The sequence below is a fragment of the Larus michahellis genome, chromosome 2, assembly GCF_964199755.1.
Source record: "Larus michahellis chromosome 2, bLarMic1.1, whole genome shotgun sequence".
In the NCBI taxonomy this organism is placed as follows: Eukaryota; Metazoa; Chordata; class Aves; order Charadriiformes; family Laridae; genus Larus; species Larus michahellis.
Window position 1 is genome coordinate 125,602,989 of NC_133897.1, and position 23,018 is coordinate 125,626,006.

Here is a 23,018-nt window from a genome sequence, read left to right on the forward strand (position 1 = left end):
AGAAAATAAAAGTGGTTGTTGAATATATAGACCCAAACAAGACTTTGGAAAATATGTTCTGTTTTTTTCTGTGCAACTATAACACTGAATTTTGTGTACAGTTGAAGTGAGTACCATTGTACCGTAAATTACAAAATTACAACCATAAATTAAAAAAAACACTATTGTACATAAACATATGTAAATGCAAAGCTTTTTAGAATTTAATGACTTGTTATCTTCTTCAAAGTGCAGATTCTTATTAAAATGAAAATCATAAGAGCAAAACCACTTTGAAATTTTCTTAATATCAGGCTGCTAAGGGTAGTTCTTGATTTCTACTGTTTGTAGCTTAAAATCTTCATGGCTAGAGTGCTGTTTGATGGGTGGTATGGCCCATGAGTATTCACTCTCTTGGGAAGGCATTTTGGAAATCTGGAGTCCTGAAAGGAAATTACATTTTTGTTTTCTGATAAAGTCTCCTTTGATCACTTCAAAATAGCTTGGTTTATACTGTTTTGAGAATTAATGACTTCAATTATTATTTTTATGAAGGATAAGTATTTCCTTTCTGGAGCGACGCTCTGTGGATATTGTATCATTCAAGAATTCTCCAAAGCCCATAGCATCAATTATCGAATCTCTAATAATCCCTGCTGGGACTTCATGTGGGTTTTATGACTCCTTTCCAATACTCAGGTAGGTATCATCCAGAGATTACTGTCTGTAGGAGCAGAAACTGCTGCCTGTGGTTGAGGGGAGAAGCTCCCAGCTCCTGCTGAACTCATGGGGCTGGTGCTATAGATGCTCTGGGCTTGTGCAGCTGACGAACGTGCCAGGACAGAGGGGCAGGGATGTCTGCAGAGTTGTTAACACAGAGCAGAGGGCTGAGGAGAATCTGGACTGAAAATGGAGATTCTGCCTAACGGGACTTGTAAGCTCTGCGGGGGTGTTTCTTCTGATAAAGCTTCCATATGGTGCTCAATTCTGGCAGCTCATCTTTGCCTGTTTGGAGACTGGATCCTCAATATGACTTCCTTCTGCTTTCTGGTACTGGCTACCTACTGCCTTCTGAAACTCACACTACACATACATATAGAAACCATGCCATGTTATTGCTGTATCAATTACTACTGATTTTTGCAACTACATTTGTGGGGTTAGTTTGTCTCGGAGTAATCTCATCTGCTACAAATATAGAAAGCAAAAATACATATATTCAGCTTTCCTAAACACACTTTCATAGTAATTATCAAGTAATTATTTTAAATAATTAAAAAAGATCTGATATATTTCAGGCTTTTAGAATTTTATTTCTAAAGGAAAACTTCAGATAAGGAGTAATAGAGAAAATTAAAAACAATGATAGGTATTGTTAAAATGTTAATACAGAAACAATAAATAGTTGAAAGTCCTCCAAACATGGAAACAAAAATATTAATAACCAGAAGTGGGAAAATGAATGCCAGCTTTATTCAAGAATCAAGAAACCTCAAAGACTGTTTTCCAGCATTGAGCTAAATCCTGCTTCTGGTGGCATATGGGGGTGGTTTTGCCACTGCGATCTGCAGAATGGGGGTTCTAGTTCCTGAGTCTCTCTGCCCACAATTTTTCCCCTGCTTTTCTTATATACACATAAATGCAAGTTCCTACAGGGATCACCAGTGTAAGTCACTGTAAAATCAAAAGATCCCAAAAGAAGCAACAAAATGGTGGATGCTCAGTTGCCAGCTGCAAGGGATCAGATGTCAAAATAACTTCAAAACCCACAGTTTTTGAAGTAAGGTGGTTTCCATGTAATGTAATGGAGGTTGAAGGAGGCTGGCTTAGCAGTTTCCTCTCTAACAACTAACTCTGATAGACCACATCTGTATCACTGAACTGAGGACAAATGCTGAGTTTCTAAAAATTTAGTGTGTGTCTTGGCTGAATGCTAACTGTGTATCAAGACCAGGCACGCATTCCACACACTCTTACACTTCTTGTCAAAGGTCCATCTGAGAGGACCCTGGAGTAGAGGGTGGCAGAAAGACCCCTCTGGTGCTCCACTGGTATCCCGAGCTGTGTGATGTACCTCAGGATGCACTTGCAGCAAACACGAGAAGCTGTAACAGTTTGTGCTGCAGGTTTTACTAATATTTTCATATACATAGTTTGTGTTCTTTGTCTCAATTGAAAGATATCTCTTGATCTTTTGCTGGTGATGGACCAGAAACATGTGTGTGTGAGTTATTCGTCACAGTCTGATACATGCTGTACAGAGAGGACTGATCGAGAATTATGTATATCAAGGCCTGATGAAATACTACAGTATTGCAGTTCACAGCTTCATTTAATGATGCTTCACTGAATCATTTAGCAAAAATAAGATGGCAATAAATTGACATGAGTACATCTACAGCCACCAGCATAACTGATACTAGAGGGTTTAGAATTGCAGTATTTTCATTTTCTATCTTTGAAGTAATTAATTTTTTGGAAATTTTATTTGTGAATTTCCTGAATTGACTTATTAAGATTTTTAATTTTTTTTTTAAAAAAACCCAGTAGCTATACACACACACGTATGTGCACAAACACGTACAATTTCACAGTAACTGCTCTTTTGAAAAAGAAAAAAATCTAATAAGGACCAAAGTGGGAATACAGCTTGTTTCCTAGTGACATCCATTAGTATATTTCCCAGGAATGAGGGATACGTATAGACATTTAAATGGGTGATTTCTCTAGCACTGTCTTAGCACCTAGTGGAACACTTGGTACTCTTCAAGCAGCAGGAAATCTTCAGATGTGTAGAAGCTGCAAAAGAAAGAAGTGCAAAGGGAATGCAGGCAGAAGAATACTGAAATTCTGCCTTTCTAGGACCTTACATCAGTACACGTGGCCCAAAAGGGGCTCCATCTCTCTGAAATGAGTAGGTCAGACCTAAAGACCAAATATTTTTTGGTCCTCTGCACTTAGGACTGAGCACAGAGCATCAGGCCTCTGCTTGTGTACTTCTCCAGTGATTTAGCTTTACAGAGAGAGATAATCCTTTGGGAAAACACCTTTAGCACTTCCTACTTTTTGGTCTGTTAGGTGATGATCATCACAGCTAGTCAAGACCAACTGCATGAATAATTTTTCCTTTCCCATTTGAAGGGATTTGTAACTAAATGCTATTAAAATTCTGACGAATTCCAAACTAAAAGGAAAATCAGAACAAGCCCAATCAGTCCAAACACTACTATTTTCTACAAAGAACATGTGTGCATTCACGCATGCACACTACAGAAAGAAAGCAAGCAATGAAACTCCATTAATGTACAGATGGAAGTTTATATTGATTTCAGCAAAGACCAGAACATAATGGTAACATGAATAACAGATAATAGCATCTGGCACTTTTAACATTTTTAAGCCCTGAAATCTTTGGAGAACTGACAGTTGAACTAACTGACAGCTCTAGTTATTTCTCGGTGCTTTCCTTTTGGAGAGATTTTGAGCTTTTTCCAAATTCAGAATTTTTTTTTATAAGGGGGCATCTGGACAGGCTATTTCACTGAGAGAGAGAGAGACAATATTTTCTGGAAATTACCACCAAAATTAAGCAACTGTTGTGCATATGAACCAGATAACAATGAATTAGAAATAGATATAATCAGTCATTTTCTTTGCATGAGGGTAACTGCCAGTCTTCGATTTGCAAAACAGAGCCTCTGGCCCCGAGATCACTGGACATGTCAATGGTCCCTGGGGTGGCAAAAGCTCACAGCAAAGGTCTGGGGCCAGATCCTTGATTAGGGGCAAACTGCACAGTGTCAGAGCACCTAGTGCAAGGGGCAAGAGTGCCTGAACGTGGATCTTTATGTCTGTTGGCCAGTCTGCTGATGCCTCCAGCTCCCTGTAAGGGAGAGGGAAGCAGCCAGCCACCCACTGAGGCCTTCGGAAAGTTGAGCAGGCACTGGGGGGGATGCCGAGGCCCTCCTGCCACGGCTCTTCTGCTGAACTGTGGTGGCAGCAGGGAGGAGGAGCAGCAGGACAGGCCCCCTGCCAAGTCTGCGACACTGATTGATCCCCTGCAGCAAGGCGGTTCTCTCAAAGCTGGATGTGCTTGCTCATTATGCGGCATGAATGGGGAAGAGCCTGAGCCCTCAGCCTACCACCTCGTGTCAAACCCACTCCAAAACCCTGATACTGGGATTGTGCTCTCATCGCTGAGCTAAGGAGCGTCATCAGCCCCACAGAGGTGACCGCAAAGGGCTCTTCAAGACAACCCAGCCTCCAATAAATGATACTCTGTGGTGCAAACTCTTTCAGCCATCACATGAGAACAGACTGCCCAGTGCTGACAGATTTTTTTTCTTCACGCAACTGAACTATCTTTTATTTCCAGGTATTTTTGGAATTGGAGGCCTGGATCCCCTAACCTCAGCCCTAAATAGATTTATCCCTGTCTATGTCTTCTTGAGGTACCTTTTTTGATATTTGAACAAAAGATAATTTTGTAATAAATATAATGTTCAAATGCTATTATTTGATATATTAAATCAATTAGGGAGGAAAAGTATTTGAAGCTGCATAAAAACTCCAAATTGGGACATCTTTTAGTCTGCTTCTTAGCTATCACTTGGGCTTGTCTATGTTTATTACCACAATTTTATCTAGTTAGCCCTTAAAAGTGCTGGTGGTCCCTTCCTGATTTAAAAAAAATAGAAGCAATCTGTATTCTGACAGCCAGGCTCAAGAGAAAGAAATAAAATCAAACTCGCCAGCAAAACAGAAGAATAAGAAAGAAAGACCGTAGGAGGCTATGCCGCCTTGTTGCCAAGATAGGATAAACAGACATGAAAGAGAAAAACAGAAACAATACCAAAATCAAGGCAATTATCAAATTCAAAGTGGCAGCCTAGAAGATTAGCCATAAAAGTTGGAAAGTTACTAAATAAAAGTGTTTACTGAATTTTAGTTTCTCATCTTTGTTCCTGCAACTGCATTTTCGAGTTTGGGCTTTTACATTTCCTAGGACAGGTTGAAAAGGGAAGATGCCTCTATATACTCATCTAGTTTTTCTATGCTGTCTCCTTATCAAATAAAGAATTCAAAGTTCAAAGTTGGTAGAAATTATGTCCATACCCTCTTGTGCAACTTGTTGTAATCAAAACCTTCAAGAATTCCTAACAATTTTGTATTTCTGAATTTTTGCTCTCAGACTGTCATCTGGACCACTAGACTCACTAGTGAGATCTAAGACTCACTGGCAAAGATTTCTTGAAGTATGTTACATGTAAAATAAAATGTTTTCCACTGAAAGAATATTGCAGGCAAGGTTCTAAAGATGTGTTTAAATGCTTAGATAATGAGTTATCTAGAATTTAAAGTGTTGGTGTGGAAAAATTACTTTTTGTTTCATCATGAAAAAAACCCATCCTTGGTTTGGTTCTGTTTGGGCTTTTTTTCCCTGCTAGTGATCCCTAGGCCATTTGGTTGTATGTGCTACAGGACTGAGCCATTAGGAACAAAATTTAAAAAACAGTCCCTAATGGTGGATACCTTTGATTTCCTTATTTTAGAGAATTCTAGACATTCACAAGTAGGCTCTGAGGACAAGATTTTTCAAAGTGAGTAGTGATTTTTTTATGCCACATCTGAGAGGGCATTTAAGCCAGCTCAGTGTTCCCAGACCTGTACCTGTGGAAATTGATTCCCTTAAACTGCACTAGATTGGTCATCCCAAAGACCACCATACGTACACTCATCCAATGGAAAAAGACACCGAGAAACTGAAAAAATACCTCTTTTTCTTCTTCTTTCCTGCCATGGGTCTTGCTGTAGTTGATAGGTGTATCCCAGCCTTCCTGTTCACAAAGAGCCTGGTAGAAGGCTGCATTTACCAGGATGCTGCTTGTTTTGAAAGGAGAAGAGGAGGGAGTGGGAAGTGCTGTGCTGGAAGAAGTGAGAGGCATAACTTTGTCTTGGCTTCGGTTCTTTTTCATGCTCAAATCCAGAGTTCCATTTTCATCCACTTCTATGTCAGCTCCCTGATGTGCAACAGGAAACAGAGTCATGTTTAGATACGGACATGATGAGGCTGCAACATAACCATGTGGTGCTTTTAAAGGATAAATATAAATGCAAGCTTTTATTTAAATTTATCTGAATCTAAAACCAGCTTTTCGATTTATATCAGTTAATGTCCAACTCTTAGGCAGACTTAAGAGTAGCTTCAGTAATGGTATCCCTGCATCTCAGCTTAAACATGGTAAGTAGAATTTAATTAAGATGCCTCTAAACCATAACCCATACACCCTAAATCTAGTTTTATTTAAAAAAAGTTTAGCTTTAAATCTTCTTGATCTTTTCACTCTTACAGAGAACTATGACCCCAATTCACAGTTAAAAACATTAATGCATTGTTTAGGTCATCAACAGCATTACTATTACATATCTTCCCTTCCCCCCACACCCCAGAAACATTACAACATCTGCATTGTGGGGGAGAGAAGGAGGGGGGAAGAAATATGCCTAAAAGTAGCATAGTAGGAGGAATTTTCACTAGGGTTTTGTACATCACTCAAAATAACATATTGCCTTAATTGCAGCTTGACTAAGGCACAGGTCTGCACTGAGACACCAGACTGGGAGCCAGCCACGTGAGGATCTTAAGGAGGTTTTCCATGATGGAGGCCTTCAGCACGAGTTAACAAAGCCTTTGCTACTTGGGAAGTACAGCAAAGAGCAGCCTCTGATTGCAGAGGTGCGTGCAGTTTGGGGAGAGACCTAACTTCTCTTCCCAGGATGGGAGAAGCTCTCGCAGCAGCTCCTGCTCACAAGAAGGGGCAAGTGCTGCTCAGGTGTACAAGAAGAACCAGGGAAGGAAAGCTCGCTGTTCTGCCTTACATTGTCTGATCACAGAAAAAGAGTACAAACTCCTCTTCTTGGAATGATGAAAAGTTCCTGGAAGTGCAATTTACTAATAGAAGTAACAAAAAAATTCCCCTCATGCTTAATATGCAACACTGCATATTGACATATAGGGAGGAGTATAAGACTAGTCTTTGCTATTGCCAACAGTTACTAAAGTCAAGTAGGGGAAGAGGTGAAAGAGGAGACTTCTGGGGGAGCACTTGGCAGTCTAGTTCTGTGTGTTGCCCTGAATAAGGTGGAAAACCTTCAAAGACTATAGAGATGAATAACAGTGTCATAGATCTACACATCTAGAATGCTGTAATTAACACTGCTTTGTGTCTTCCTGATATTGTCATCACCACTATTTTGGATTTTCATCACCACAAAGCTCAGATACCACGTGGGAATTTGGGGCTAGATATGTCAGGTGCTGTATAACTGTAGGACACAGTCATATAAACCCAGATTGAGATTTCCTACCTTGAACTATATAAAAGTAAGCTCATAGTACAAGTGAATTACCTATACCGTCTGTTGTAAATGGAAAAGAGACAGGTATGTCCAGGGGGCAAGTTTTTCAATCTTTCTTAGACCTCTTCCTTAGGAATAGATGAGACACTGGCAGAAAGAGTCCCTTTCTCTTTCTTCCCATTAACTATTGCTGGAGACTAATGATTAGTCAACCATTTAATGGTTAAAGATAGGGCAGTGAAACTTATCCTCGCTTGAGGACTTTAAAAACAGTTGTGGTGAAACAGACCTTGTGCTGAAAGTGTGACATGGCCACCACAGTTGGACCGAAGGCACAAGTTTCCTTCAGTCAGCCTTGTCTCCTACCCCTGCCAATGGTGACTCATTTAAATGTAAAATGTGTCCAATGAAATATTTTTAATCAGAAGGAAAATGTTGGTAGGAGACGAAAATTTAGGGCCCAGTGATGTCTCCTCACTCAGACAGCCTGAGTCCATTTTGTATCCATGGGCCTAAGACAGATGCCCACCTAGATCGAAGCACTACCAAGCCATCTGCTTGCCCCCGGTTCAGAAACTCAGGCACCTCCTATGTTTGCTTCTCCAGCATAACAAAGTTCACATTTTCAATCATACAGCTTACAGAGAGAGATGTTTTATTATATTTATGGGAAGTAAATACACTTCTAATATGTTCATACTAAGACGCTTTGGTTATATCTTTCTGCCCCTTTTTAGTAAATAGTTTAATCTCCTGTGATAGTTTTAAGCCCTGAATTTGACAGTGCAGCTTATCCTGGATAATAACTTAGTAACCACAACATCTTATGCCATCTGTATAATATCAAATACATTTTTATACCAGCATTAATAAACCTTAGTTACAAAAACCCAAGATATTAACTATATCAGTGCCAAGCACACACTCCAGGATCTGACAATATAGCTCTGCCATGATCGCCCCAGTGTTTTTTGGCTTCAGAGTTGGTATGTAACTATAGCAATGAAACAGAGCTACAGTAATCAAGTTTAATGACCAATGTAAAGTAAAATGCTAAATATTGTAGTTGCTGACATTTTTCATAATAAAAAAACTTGGGTTAAGTCTGCACAACCAACATTCACATAAAATTCCAGACCTCTGTGACAGATGGCTTAGGAAAGGAAGCCATGTGACTGGGCTGCAGTAGTTTTATAGTGCAAAACCCATAAATAGTGCAGATTCTCTGTCACTGACAAAATATCAACTACTCAGAAGGCAACAGAGACAACAAAAAGGACCAAAATCTATCAAGTTCCCCTCCTTGATGAAACCGTACATAGAAAAATATCAGGAAATGTATTGTTTCTGAGAAACAGATGCCATTATCCACAACAAGGAGCTCTGGCTGAAAAGCAGAGCAATTACTAGCATGGATATTTAAAGCTTTCTCAGCACTTCCCTGAAATTCACGTAGAAGTTGGGTTGTCCAACATGCACCTAATTCTGCTCAGGGAAGGCTGGGTTGTGTGTTTGTGAAGTAGCGTACAGATGGGGTTTAAGTGAGCTCACAGATGCACACAACAATTAAATATAGTCATGGAAAAAATATCCCCTTTTGCCCATCACAGGATGGATCACACGTTTACAGCATGGCTTTTTATTCAGAATGGTATAAAAGAGCTATCACTTTGCTGCCTTCATAGCAAACTCCAAATGGCAGAGCAAAAAGAGAGGATAGTCAGAGATACTGCTCCAGTTTTCATTCCTACTCTCATCCCACCCTCCTCTCAATATGTGTCCTTTGCTTGTTTTACCATGTTTATTTTTACATTAATTTTAAAATGGAACTAAAAAGACAAAAATGGCAAATGGCACAAAATGCTAGAGTGGTGCTATGACACGTTGACAGAACAAGGCATTTACTATGCTTAGCTCAGGCTTGTAAAGGCTGTGTTCTCTGCAGCAAAGGCAAGATCTTATTTACTGTCGACTCCGGTGCATGTGTGAACAGGCCTATATTTATCCATTTATCATGACATATTTAAATATAGCTACCAAAACAATGTAAACTCTTCTGATTCTTCCTTAAAAAAGTAAGCCAAATAAAGATGTAAATGTATCATGTTATTTCCTAACTTATATTAGTTTACAGCTGTGTAAATCTTTGGAGCCTGATTTTGATCTTATTTAGATTTACGTTCACATTTACATTTACACTGGCGTAAACCAGGAAAAAATCCACTGAAGCAATGAAGAAAAATCAATGAGGTTGAGAGCTTACACACTCTAAGGTTCCTCCTTATCTACTCCCACATCAGTGACAGTGTAATCACCCTCACAGGTTTTACCAACAGCTGGAAAAAGGGTTCCAGAATAAAAAATGAGACAAAAATGACTGAAGCATATTTTTGTTATTCCAGGATCTATTCAGTGAAAAGATAAGGTGCAAGTAGTACACTACTATGAATATCTATCTAAAATGAAGACTAATACAAATATGTAAACAAAAAAATGGTCTCTCTCCTCTTCAAGGGCTTTGTACTTTAAAGTCAGCTCTTTCAGCTTCCTTTATTTTATGACATAAATATTACAGAATATTTTCTAGTACATTATCAAGTCTTGTCCTTAGAACTGAACTACATCAGCTAGGACAATAAAGGATGTTGTTTTTTGTGATAAATTACTCCTGCATTTTTTCATATGCTTTTGGTCCCTCTGATCACTCACAGCATTTAATACTCTGCAGTGTGTCTGCAGTAACGATTACAAGTTAAGCTTTATCTCATAGCTGGATCAGAAAGAGCAAATTATTGTGCCTGCATGAATCTTATTTCAAACCTGTGACCTTAGGGAGATTGTATCATTTCATAAAAGGGGGGTTTATGTATTCTTTGGTTGGCATCAGCCATACAACTTAATACTAAGTAAGTCCAAAGAAACAACATTATCAAAGATTTTGCATTCCCACTAGCAGTTCACTCTGGTTTGGAAAGCTCAAAAAGGCTCTTTAGTTCTGGTATTGGGGGTAATTTGGGAACTAATGTCTTGCCATGTATACGAGTACTATTGTTAATGCAACTCCATGAAAAAGAGTTCAATCTTTTCTATTCCCAGCCAATAAAAATACATACACATGGTCTTCAATTCTTCAGACTTAAATTTAAGCAAATGAGTTCTGCTAAAAAACCCTAAAATACTAATTTGGGTCAAAATAAGAAAGCTTGTAACTGCCCAGCAACATCTGAGACAAAAATGAAGTCACAATTTCGTCCCAGAGCAATTCACAAATTAAAAAAAGCTAGCCAAGAATGTACTCAAGGAGCAATATGCACAGCAGTAGAACAGGATGGTACCTAGTGACATTCTTGGCTGACTTTTCATCCTGTATTTAGGCGTTAAGGTATTTGGAGTAAAGGACTGCCTGACAAACGTGCTGAGTACTAACTACATTTGTGAAATAATTGATGTAATTATCACCATCATCAATATCCAAGAATGGAGAGATGACATAATTTTGTTCAAAAACAGAATTTGAACTTTAAACGTTTTTAGCAAGTGTCATTTTTTGTTTTCTTTCAAGGCATAGTACGCATATGCCATTTTGTCTAAACAGGTGGGAAAAACACCAAAACAGTCAACAAAATATTTGGCAAGCAGTAGTGATGAGGATACAGATAAACTGTATTGCTTGCAGCTACCTCTGTGAGACGTGAATGTGGCGAGGGCTGTAAACAGGGAAGATCCCTGGATGTTATGATGATGTAGACTCTTGCGCTGCGCTAGAAACTGCCGGCTAAGCCTTCTAGGGGAGTCCTTCTGTTGGCTTCAATGGGAGTTGAATGAAGCTACGTGAACTGCAAATCAAATGCAACCAGGAGACTGGTTTGGGGTACTGACCGCATGAGAACTGGCTGATCAGGACTATATTCAGGGGAGCAGTTTACTACAATCCCAGGTTGGGTGGCTCAGATAATGTAACATTAATGTGGTATTAATTGTTTTTGAAAACAATATCATCAAGGTATCTGATGATCTTTGTATTTTGTATGCAACTCATTCATAGAGAAAGCTTAGGATCCATTTTACTGCTCTTTTCAGAATGAATTTATTCCTTAAATTGCTTAATTAAAAATTCATAATTTTAATCTTGAGATATTTGGCAAATCACCTTTGTACACTGGATCTCTTTGGAAGTTCTGCTTTCCAATGGTACTGTTAATGTGTAATCTGATTTGTCTACCCTTGCTAACCTTCTTTTTCTTGTTTTGTTTTAGACTTTTCCTTTTGAACTGATACGTAGAGAATGAGAGATTTATGTTTGAAAATCCATTAAATTAATGAAATTTGGAACTGTGCTGTAAAAAACCATTTTCATTTAAGAATTATCTGTATTTATAGAAAAGTGGTGAACATTCAAGGTAAAACATACAACTCTTACTAAAAAACAGACAACACTGGAGCTCAAGAAATAGAATTTGTGAGACCAAAATAACAAAAAAATAAATTACTTCAGGAATACACTTGTGCTAAAATATGTTTTGGTGTTTTCCCCACTTGTTTAAGCAAGATGACATATGCATGCCTTGAGTGAATACAAGAAAACAACGCTTGAAATGTTTGAAGTCCAAGTTCTGCTTTTAAAACCTAGAAGCATAATATTTTTACAGCTCTGACAACTGTGTAACTTGCAAAGGATTTCCTGCAAGTCCAGGAAATCCTCTGCAGTTCCACATGTCCTTGCTTTACCACCATGCTGCCTCCCACCTGCAAAGTGTCATGGCTTGGGTTGCTGGGAGGCTGCCTGATGCTCATGTAAGAGCAAACACCTTTACAAGTCAGGAGCTCTGATCTGCTAAAGTATGGACGATGCTAATTAGGGTTTGTTAGGCAAAGGAACAAAAAAATATGGCAAGGGGCAGGGCTGAGAGGTCTGATACTATGGGGCCCTCAACACAACCATCCCACACAGGTGTTTTCAGAGCTGGTGAGTTTGTGTGCTGTCAAAAGCTGAAAAAGGAAATCATTAACTCTGTAGTCGTCTTCTGATGCTGCATTATTTGACTCCAAACACTGATAAAGTCTCAAGAGATGCTTTTTATCATCTAAAAACTTTTAAGATATTCTAGCAGTTAAACATTTACCTTTGCAGCCAATACCAGCCACAAAACAAATCAGAAATATTGATAAATAGATAGAAATCTCTTTTAAAATAGCCCCTTTTTTTCGTTCATATTTTAAAATAGGAAAGCATCTTCATTAAAGAGAGTCTGGAGATTTATTTCAACATCGTTTTGTTTGAATCCTGTATGATAGAAGTAATAAATAGCCAAAACCAAATAAAAATGGGTTTTGTGTGGTTTTGGCCACCAAATCTGTTTGGGGCTTACTTGCCTGTGTTCTGGCCAGAAGCTAATTCTGATTCTTCTGTCAGATGTTTTGTAGCAGCATGCCCTCCAGAAAGTCTGGCAAAAGTGGAGGCAGGCAGATAGCAAGGTATGCAGGTGATTTTCTTTTAGGCTGGATTCCTGGCTGTGAAAAAGGAGCAAGCTATGTGCCCCAAGTGTCCTTCTATATCGTTACTGTTATGTTCACTTCCATTCAAACCTTCCCCATGATTTGGCAACTGTTAAGCAGGTACGGAGGAGAAAATCTTTGGGTTATGCCTGGTCCCTTTACTGCTCTTCTCTGGCAAGAAGGTCTATTGCTGAGGTCAGCCAAAGGCTATGGCAGCAATTTAATCCAGCCATTGGCATCAGTTTCCATTTCCCTGCTAGAAGAAGTCTCTACTGAAGACCAGTGGAAGGTATCTCTGCAGCAGATACCACAGATGGATCTGAGATCTGGGAAAGGTTCTGTGAGCGATTTTGGGGACAGATAATGTTTGTGTTATGGAAGATGCATGTAGGCACACTCTAAAAAATCTACTCCAATGCGTTCTGCAACATTGGTTTCAAGGTCCAAGACTTCACATGTGGAAATCAAAGGCAGCAAAATAGAGCGTACCACCCTGCAAAGGAGCAAGGCTTGGCATACCTAACAAGGCATTATGCTGGTGGTAAAATAAGTGGTTCCTCTCAAAGCATAACAGTTAAACTCTTAGTGATGGTGGGTGAAGGCCCAACCAAACTGTAGACCAAGAGCTGCGGAAGTCACCTCTAGCCAGACTAAGCTTGGTGCTACAACAGACAGGGTGGAGCAACACTGACTTGCAGAGAAATAGGTCATCTGTCTTTTGGAACACACATCGTGACTCAGAGTCCCACAGCAGAAACACACCTGCTACTTTGTGTTTTGATAAATACACCTCTTTTCACTCCCCAGCGATTTCTTCTTAAGTTCTTGTAATGGCATCCTCTCATCTACACAGAGCTTTCAAAAGTTTCATTGCAGTGAAGCATGTGTAACTTTAATACAAATAATAAACAACAGTGCTCCCACAACCACGGTCATCAGAAGAAAACCTTGTCTATTTTCATCAGCAGTATAATACTGTGTAATGGTACAGAAAATAAGGCTCATAGCTCACACAGTACCATTTGTAAATCATAAAGACCTGTGAAGAAACGCAGGGCAGAAACCAAAACATGAAAGTCACACAAACATCTACAATATTAGGCAGCTTTCCATTATGACAGACTTGCGCAAATTATCTATCTCCAAAAGCTGTGGGCCTGATTCTCCTCTCTTGCCAGCAGAAAGGAGAATTTTAACAGTCAGTTGTTATTTCCCTCCCTATACCTTGTCAAACTGTCATGAGCTCCAAACACAACAGACTCAATAGGTGTAGTTCTGTTCCATTGCTAGCAAAATATCACCTTGATTAATCACATGTGGGGTTTTTGTTTTGTTTTGTTTTGTTTTTTTTTTAATCAGCCTCCATAATGATTGCTTATGGCAGGTTTCAGAGGGAGGAAAATTCCCTCTTTAAACAGATATAACTCATTATCCACCACAAATGTTGCTGGATTTCAAATATCCTTCTTTTTTCCTCCCACAAAACTCCCCCCTTGTATTTAGGGCTCAATTATGAAAAGAGTAACAACATAATTCCTGCTATTTATTTATTTTTATCGGAACTGGTCACTACATTGCTGATTTTTTCTCTGTCTCTCTTCAAAAGAGCATGCAAACAGAAGCCTCCTTTTGGGGGATTTAATGCAGTCACTAACATGAAAGACAGTTTATTCGCACAGTTCAGTAGCTAGCACACCCTCCAGGTTCTTGGACTACCCTACCTTGGCAGACAGACTCTGTGGTTTGTTGGAGAGGATCTCTGCTGCTTCCCTGCAGCGGGTGGAAAGGTTCAGGATAGCAGCAGCTGCTGCTATGTGGGTGTCTTCACTACATTGACCGTAGCTATAAGAGTTGGCATGGCAAGGGCTCTGTGTGTGGGCGCTAGCACTAGGCAGTCGATTAGAAAATTTCACTGGATTTGAAAAATGCTTTGCTGTTGAAGAGAGATTTGATTAGCAATTGCACGTATGAGATTTTTCCCATTAAATAGTTTTGTTTCTCAGACTACAAATTCATACATTAAAATATTCAAAGAATACATTTAAAACAATCCATTTCCTATTGGCAGTAAGGGTTTGCTGTAAAAACGGCTTCAGAAACATGATAATTTAATTTTTACCCGACAAGTACACATCTTTCACCAAAGCATCTGAGAGTTTTACTCAGATTTTATTATTTTTTTACTCAGGCATTAAGAGCAGTGATGTCCAAGGAAAGACTGAACAAGCATTAGTGTGTTATCCATCATGACCTGACAACACTGCTGGGCAAATGTAATTGTAAATGTAGCCTTATAAAGGCTTCCACTTGGAGCTCTGTTGTGTAAAAAAACAACAGTGACTTGTCCAGTCTTAGCGAAAACAACACTGCTTACCCTATTTAAATGAGTAAGTCTGTTATTTAAAAAAGCTTTGCTTATGTGAGTAAGAACAAGACCAGGCTCTTGAATGAACCAGAGCAACCAGTTATAAACATTACCTGTTAGGAACATTCCATCCTGATTTTGTGGAATTGTTTAGAAATGTATGTCTACCCTTTACTCAGTTAAAAAAAAAATATAATGACAATGAACATTCAGAAGAAAACGGATCTGGGCTCGCTGTCTTATGTTGGCTATCATTTGGAATAATACACAGATTTATTAGACACAAAGAGGTCAGCTGAGAATGGAAACCTAACAGGTGAACAGAAAAGCACTTTCACAGACAAAAGTGGTTCTTTGTTTTCTGCTCCATCAGCAACACTTACTCTAAAACAGGTAAAAAAAGAACTCTGCTCTCTGTTCTGGATTTTGGAGCTTCAGATGTCATTAATTGTTGCAGGGAAAACACAACACCATGATTTCAGCTCTTAGGAAACAATAATCACTTCTTTTGTCTGTAGCTCTCACAGTGTCCTACAAAGATAAACTAAGCAAAATCCAATTTCTCAGCCTACACCCAGATACACCAAGAACATTTCTGCAGATGTCCATCTGCTCGCTCCAGACAGATCTGAGCCCCAAGGCTCTGGATCCCTTTGGACGTAGAGCTTTGGCTGAGTGCATTTTAACGCTAAGACCTACACAAGGCATTGGAGATGTTTGTCATCTTCCCTCAAACTTGGGATGCTCTCAGAGCAACATTTGTTTGTGTGCACTGACTGTAGTGGAATGCTATATTCAGTTTTTCTAGGTGCTGGAGGCATCTCAATAGAGCAATGCATAAAAGCGTCATGATTCAGTTCTCCCTTTCCCCAGTGCAAATGAGAAAGGATTTATCATCTAGCCTGCTGTAATACTGTAGCACAAGCAAGAGGGTCTACATTTTTAGCAGTTACTACAGCTAACTTCAAACTATATTTAAAGAGCAAAAAAAGTGAATTTTCCACTATCCACCCTAAAAGACAAAAAATAAAGCAGGCTATGAGGGATGCATGTTTTGTTAACAAATCAAGTTTTATAAGTGCAGAATCCGCAGAGGGCTAATGACGGGCTTTTGGCTAGCTACATATTTACATAGGACACTGAACAAATCACTACATCATCAGCTTCTTACTTCCAACTTTTGTATATCTGCATAGTTAAAGCACTCACCTGCTCTTTTACTTTCACCTTTCCATTAAAATAATAGCTGCACACTGCAATCTTTGTAAGAACTACAGGCTGTAAACTTCAGCCCCAATATACATTATACATAAATTGCATATGTATGGATTTGCATTTGTATAAAAACATTTCATCATTTTTTCCTTGAAATGAACCTGTGAAATAGACATACATCTGTGCAAAGAGACAGCTAATAGGGAATATTCAATTTTACAAACAAAATTGGAAAATCTGCCACCCAAGAAGCTGGCGATGCACATATTTGCTTTCATTTGAACAAGTCTATTTTCCAGGCCAGATAAATATCTACTTTTCATTTGCAATTTTAAATAGGGTATTTATATATATACACAGACACATAGATACCTACAAACTATAACTATGTGTGTGTGTACTCAAACACATACACAATTAAATATATAAATACACAAATTTTATAAATATATAAAACATATACAATGTTATGCAGTATTAGAAGATTATTATATTATGCCATGTTATATTTTCTCGTATTATATATGTATATATACATATATAAAATTTTCTGCTTTTCTGTTCACCTTACTATGAATGTTCTCCTTTGTTGAGCCAAGCGGGGTACAATTTGTTCTCCTTTTTTGTTTTACTTTACTAAATTTTTTTGTCATGAAGAAAAGAGAAACCAACTGAAGAGTTTTTTGTCACATTGGTTTGGATCTATTTTCTTCTGTACCCAAATATGGTGCAATTAAACCCTTTCTTTCCATTTCCCCCATGGCAACAGAATCATTTGTTTCTTTGAACTAGAGAGTATTTTATAATGGTCAATACAATGGCAGAATGTTGCTGAAGTTTCCCATGGAGATTGTGACGAGCATCTGTAATAAATAATCAGTGTTTGCACTGTAGTATCTCATTTGTACAGAGTAGTACCTCAGGAAATCTGTAAGTGTTGCAAGCAGAGGAATCTTGATAACAATTTGATGCATTGGATATGTCTGCACTACAAATCTGATGTAGTACAGAAATATGAGATATCAAAACAATTCAGTCAAGACCTGGAAGTAATGCAGACAAGGCACATGGTAATCTAGGAGGAATAATACTTGTATGGATTAATCTAAAAGGTATCTGAAATGCTTTTTAAAACCTAACAACTTGTATTTCTCTGTACTACAATTCATTACGTCTTTTGCAGAGACATTCCATGGTACTTCGCACGGCGGCATTCTATCATAAGGATACTACAATTTAGCCAGGGAAGAAGGTAACAGATAAGACATAACCCATTCCTTTTTACTCCTGCTTTCCCCTGATATTTGCTTTTAGAAGAAATATCAGAAAAGTAAACCTTAGAGTTATGACATTTAACATTCTAGAATTCTATATTCAGCAAACTAGTGATTATATTGAGCATTCTGGCCACAAGTGGTTAAAGATAACTCCTACAGAGATTTTTTGAAGTTTGAAAGCAGAACAAGCAAAAAGAAAAAAAAAGTCATTGACATTTTGCCCATTTTCCAAGAGATACTGAAATTTCAAGCTTACATTCAAGGAACTGGGGTGTTTTTCGTCCTTGTGCCACAGGTGCTATTGTGCGTTTGCCAAAGACTTGTGCATCAAAGCTGGCATAATCAAATGGTACTTTCCCAAACTTCTCCTGTTCTTTCATCAGGGTGGCTCTGGAGGAGGTGACTGGCTGTGAATTTCTGTAATTATACTGAGCTACCTCAGGCTGCTTCGCTAAATTTGTCCTGCAGAGAGGAGGAAAAGAATGAATGAGAATTAGAAGAATATATAACCTTTAAACAACCTTTCCTTAAAAAATAGGGTACAGCTGTATCTCAGAATCAGAAAGTGTGCTGTTACCACATGCATATCTTACAGTTAGGTATATACAAGAAATAAATAATGTAAATATGGTGGCTGACCTGGTAGTCAGAGTACTTTGACTTCATACATGTTCAAAGCTGCGGACATAAAAAAACTAGTATTCTCTAGAAACGGTGTAGGCTAATTACAAAAAAAGATACTGATTTACTTCTAGATTACCACTGTAGCGTGGTAATTTCTTTATTTCTAAAAATTTTCTGGATTTTTGCTAGTTAAAGGACTTGTAGTTTTATGCATCACTATTGTTCTCAATTTACTGTGAATGAGTACGGTATAAATATAACATAAGATGATCCAAAATAATTGTTTCTGTTATTTGGGAGGAAAGAATGATTTATGGTGTGTTATTCCATTTAGTTACTGTTCAGTAACTACTTGTCTTTAGTAATTTCCTAAAGACTTTTCATATGTAGAGTTAAGGCACGTGCAGTTGGCAGACACATGGACATAATATTCTGTAATGGCTCTGAAGGAACCATTAGAGCTGATCATGTCAATAATCCACAAATTAAAGTGTCCCCAAATAGACCTGAATATAATAGGTTGTAATGGTTGTGGTGCCAATGATGTGCAAATTATGCATGTCTGTAGGGTCCGTATAACTCTCAAACAAAATACAATTGCAATAAAAAATGTTTCCCCTTTTTGATGTCATTTTATAAAAAATAAATTGAACTAATTAAACCAATAAAATTAAAATAAATAAATTCAAAATATGAGTTATTCAACAGTGGAAAACAGAACGAGCAGTGTTCTCGACACTTTCAGATAACTGCAATGCCAATACAACACGCTACTTGGGATCACTGGAATATTCCTCTGAAAAGAATCATGAAATAAACGAGGATTGTGCTGCGAAAAGTGCAGTAAGGTCAAAGAGATCTTTAATCAAGTTTCAGTGGCCAAAATATTGTAACAAAGGAACAGTTCTCGAAAAGCGTTTAAAACATTTCAGCAAGATAGGAGATATGGTTTACAGGAGAAAGACATTAGAGAACCATTGATTAGGCTATTTTTGTTGAAGTAAGATCTGGTAGAATACCTTTGATTGCTTTTCAAAAGATGCGTCTGTTGTCTTTAATGTCAACCAGAAACACAAGAACCAGCAGAACATTGCGTGTTAATTTTGAGACACAGGCAAGTTATTTAGCTTTGCAGAGGTTCAGCTTGGAATACCGACTTACCTCTGCAGCTATATCTGAAAGCCCTGAGGAGAGAGAGCTCAGCAGAGTTTGTGTGGAAATATTTTGGAGAGACTAGTTCATGAGGGCTCCTACCTGTGAGTCTGATCGTGGCACTGCCCAGCTTTTGGAGACTCGAGCTGGTTCTTTTCCTGGGACATTGCCAACTTTTCAGCTGCAGCAATTGGACAACCAGAAAGGCTGTTTAAAAGCAAGGTGAAGAAAAGAAACAAGAAGAAAAAAAAAGACAGCATTAAAATGAAATCTTAACTAAAGGAAACGTGTGCTGTAGAACCCAATGACTTCAAAATTCTCTGGTGCCCTGTGCATCTATGCAAGCTGCTGCTATTATAGCCCAGATTCATCTGTTTTTCAACCCTTAATGCAAAACTGTGAAATCCATGTATTTGAGGTGATCTATCTGGAAACTGAATCACGTAGGAGTTTTCCACAGTTCAGCTTTGATGTTTTGTGGCTGGCAAGTCACTAGTAAATTTTTTGACAAATGACATTTACTTTATCAGCTAAACCATGCATATAAGCCTCCTGCTGATTAAAAGGAAAGTGAATTTGGGAAAAAAACAGAGGTATCTGGGCAACTGTTACCAAAGAACACATTTTGTCATTTCAAGATGTGCTCTCTTTTTTTTTTTTTTCCTATTTGCTTTATTAGATTAGAACATGTTTTCTTATCCTGTTCATGGGTTGCTTATGACGCAGCTGATGCATTGCAAAGATGACTGGGGATTTAAAACAGGAAACACAATGAAAAAATATTTACTGGTTCCTCATATATTCTTGTAGATGAGCTTGTAATATCTCCAGTAAAGACTAACTTTTTGTATTAAAGACAGTAACATAGTATGATAATCCTTGATTTTGTGCGCTCATATAACCAATGAATCAATCATCAGCAAAAACCAAAAAACCCACAAAAATTCAGTTCAACAAAGAAACTTGGTTAGAAATTTTTCTGTACCAAGCTTGATTGTAAGATTGACATTATATTTTTCCAGAAGCACTGTAATGGAATATTTTGGCTTGGTGGCTTCCAGCAGAAAGCAGTACTGACAAGAGCCGTGCCGACAGCAGTGGCTTGCTGGAGACAGAGCGCATCGGCTCTCTGCCTCACCTGCAGCCCAGCTGTGATTCCCCAGCTGCCTGTCTGGAAGGCTTTTCTCAATTTTATTTTCTCCCTGCAGGCAGCAAGTCAAATGGACAAGAGTGTTCCAAGTGGGAAGATGACATTCCTGAAGGTAATAAATGGAGTTAGTTTTTACAGGGATTCTAAAGTACTCCACTTAAAATTTCCTGTTTTGCTAAAAGGGAATGTGCCTTGATGGGAAGTTCCTGCCAAGGACTACCCTGTATGTGGTGCATAACGAAGAGTCTTCGGTTTCCGCTGGGTTTTCCAGTTGTAGCAATAATAATGAATTTGTTCATTCCTACCCATTTTACATGATGGTGTTTCACTGCGAAGACTGTAACAAAACTGTAGTTTGAAATCTCGTCTGTGAAAAAGACTAGTGGAATTTGCCATCCTCAGTGCTGCTGCCATTTTTTACATAATGAGATTAAAGACAAGTATTTGGTTATAAATAATACAAGCTGCCCGAGCTCATAGGCATTCTGCAGTGTAGTATATAACATCCAATTCCAAGACGTGCCCATCGGTTTACTTCTGAGTACACGTTAGATTTTAACTGGACAGGAACTTTTCTGATCTACCTTCTGTGTGTGTTGCGGTTGCTGTTGACATGTCCTCTTCCAGTGCATCCTGGGGTGGGGCACTTTAAAACGTTTTCATGCATGGCAAGAACTAAACAAGAAGAAGAAAAAAAGAGGTGATAATAATATACATCAATTAAAAATACATATATGAAAAATATGAACATTTCTTCTTCAGATTCTCAATTGTGTCGCATTTTGACCACAAAAGAAAAGAAGGAAAAAAAGAAGGAAAAGAAAAGGGCCTACGACACAGCAAGGCTGGTGCCTCCAGCATATATAACTTTATCCCTGCACCACTGTAGTGTGGCTTCCCACATGCACATCTTCCCACATAGTTTCTACGGACTTCAAAAGAGCAAAGGCAGAAGCCAGCAAGGATGCTACGTCATGAAGCCCTTTGCCCTCTGATTCATACACCACTAACACAGTTGACTCCAAAAAGCGTGCACATTTCTTATGCCCTTTGATGTGCAATGTTTTTACTAAGGGTGAGATGTATGTCTGTGTAAAACAGAACAGGTCTTTGTATGTTTGCTCTCATGACTTCCATACTGCACTACCCCTTTGGGTGCACAGTGCTTCAAAAAAGGTGACTGTTCAGAAAACCGGTTTGTTCTGTCAGGAACCAAATTGAGATTACAGATAATTACGGGTTGCGATTTTTTGCCAGCAGGACAGAACACACCTGACTGGAAGTGTGATAATTAATAAGGACTTGTTAATTTTAACTTTTTAGAAAGGTAATGTTGCTAAGGCCTTCCAAACGCAGCAGCCTGCGTAACTCATCAGATGTTTCCATAAATACAGGTTAGTACCAGGTTTTAAAAAAAGGAGAGCTACAATTAGGAATAGGACATTGGTTTAATTCAAGTATCTTTTTAATTTGTTGTTTTGCATGCCACCACAAAAAAAAATAATCTAAGTAACTAGGTTGTTTAAACAGTTTCACATTAGGTTTTGGCTTATTATGCAGCATTTCATTGCATCACATTGCAGGATTACACACACACACACAAGCCAATGTAATCAGATCAGCACAGTTAGAAATAAGCAGGGAAATTCAGGCTAGACTGGGCATAAAAGGGCTAGCACGATACAGTCATACGAGAGGGACGTGCTGTGGACCACTGCTGGGATGTACTGATGGAAGTAACCTTTTTGAGCTTGGTGGTAAGGGTGACACTGGAAACATCTCTGAATAAGCATGCCCAGGCCTCTTGGTTACTGGCAGTGAAAACCAGCAGCCTCAGTGCGTGATTATTGCAAACCAGGTCGCAGCTCTGAAACAAGCAGGTGCTTTCTGTGCTGCATGCCTTAGCAAAGGCACGGGCAAGCAAGATCTTGAAGATTCATAAGAGTACAGCATGCAGGTCTGCCGGCAGCATGGGGATGGTTTGGCTCTGACCTTATTCTTCCCAGGCCACCTGAGGAGCCCACTGCTGTTTGTAACGCTACTGCTAAGGAGTACATGAGTGTGGAAAGTAAGACAGTGACTACAAGCTGGAGGGCAAAGAATGTGCGATGGCTCCTCTCTTAGCCTCATTCCTCAGTCTCACCCAGAAAAAGTGGGCTGCTTCTCCAGCATGAGCACACACTACCCACAATACCGGTCCAGATCCAGTTGTTATTCTGGACTGCAGGGTGACGATACTCACTTTCTAGTGGCACTCTAACTTTGTGTGGACAGCCTGAGAGACTGCGGTGGTGAGGGTACAGCCCAGTCACGTGCCCTGTGCCATCACATCCTGGGATGGGACATTTGGTTTCTCTCTTTTCAGGCCTGGGTGAATCTGCAGAGAAATCAGATAAGGATT

The 23,018-nt window shown here is 38.8% G+C and overlaps 1 protein-coding gene across 2 annotated transcripts in view; it reads right to left on the minus strand.

Moving 5' to 3' along the window:
* Positions 1-23,018, minus strand: part of ST18 (ST18 C2H2C-type zinc finger transcription factor) — a 168,458-nt gene that overhangs the window by 20,316 nt on the left and 125,124 nt on the right. For both annotated transcript variants that reach the window (XM_074577023.1, XM_074577021.1), the window contains exons 8-13: positions 22,860-22,994; positions 21,202-21,292; positions 19,570-19,674; positions 17,948-18,153; positions 14,556-14,767; positions 5,754-5,999 (exon numbers count right to left, since the gene is read on the minus strand). In XM_074577023.1, the coding sequence (XP_074433124.1) occupies positions 5,754-5,999; positions 14,556-14,767; positions 17,948-18,153; positions 19,570-19,674; positions 21,202-21,292; positions 22,860-22,994 (995 nt within the window). The remainder of the gene's footprint in view (positions 1-5,753; positions 6,000-14,555; positions 14,768-17,947; positions 18,154-19,569; positions 19,675-21,201; positions 21,293-22,859; positions 22,995-23,018) is intronic.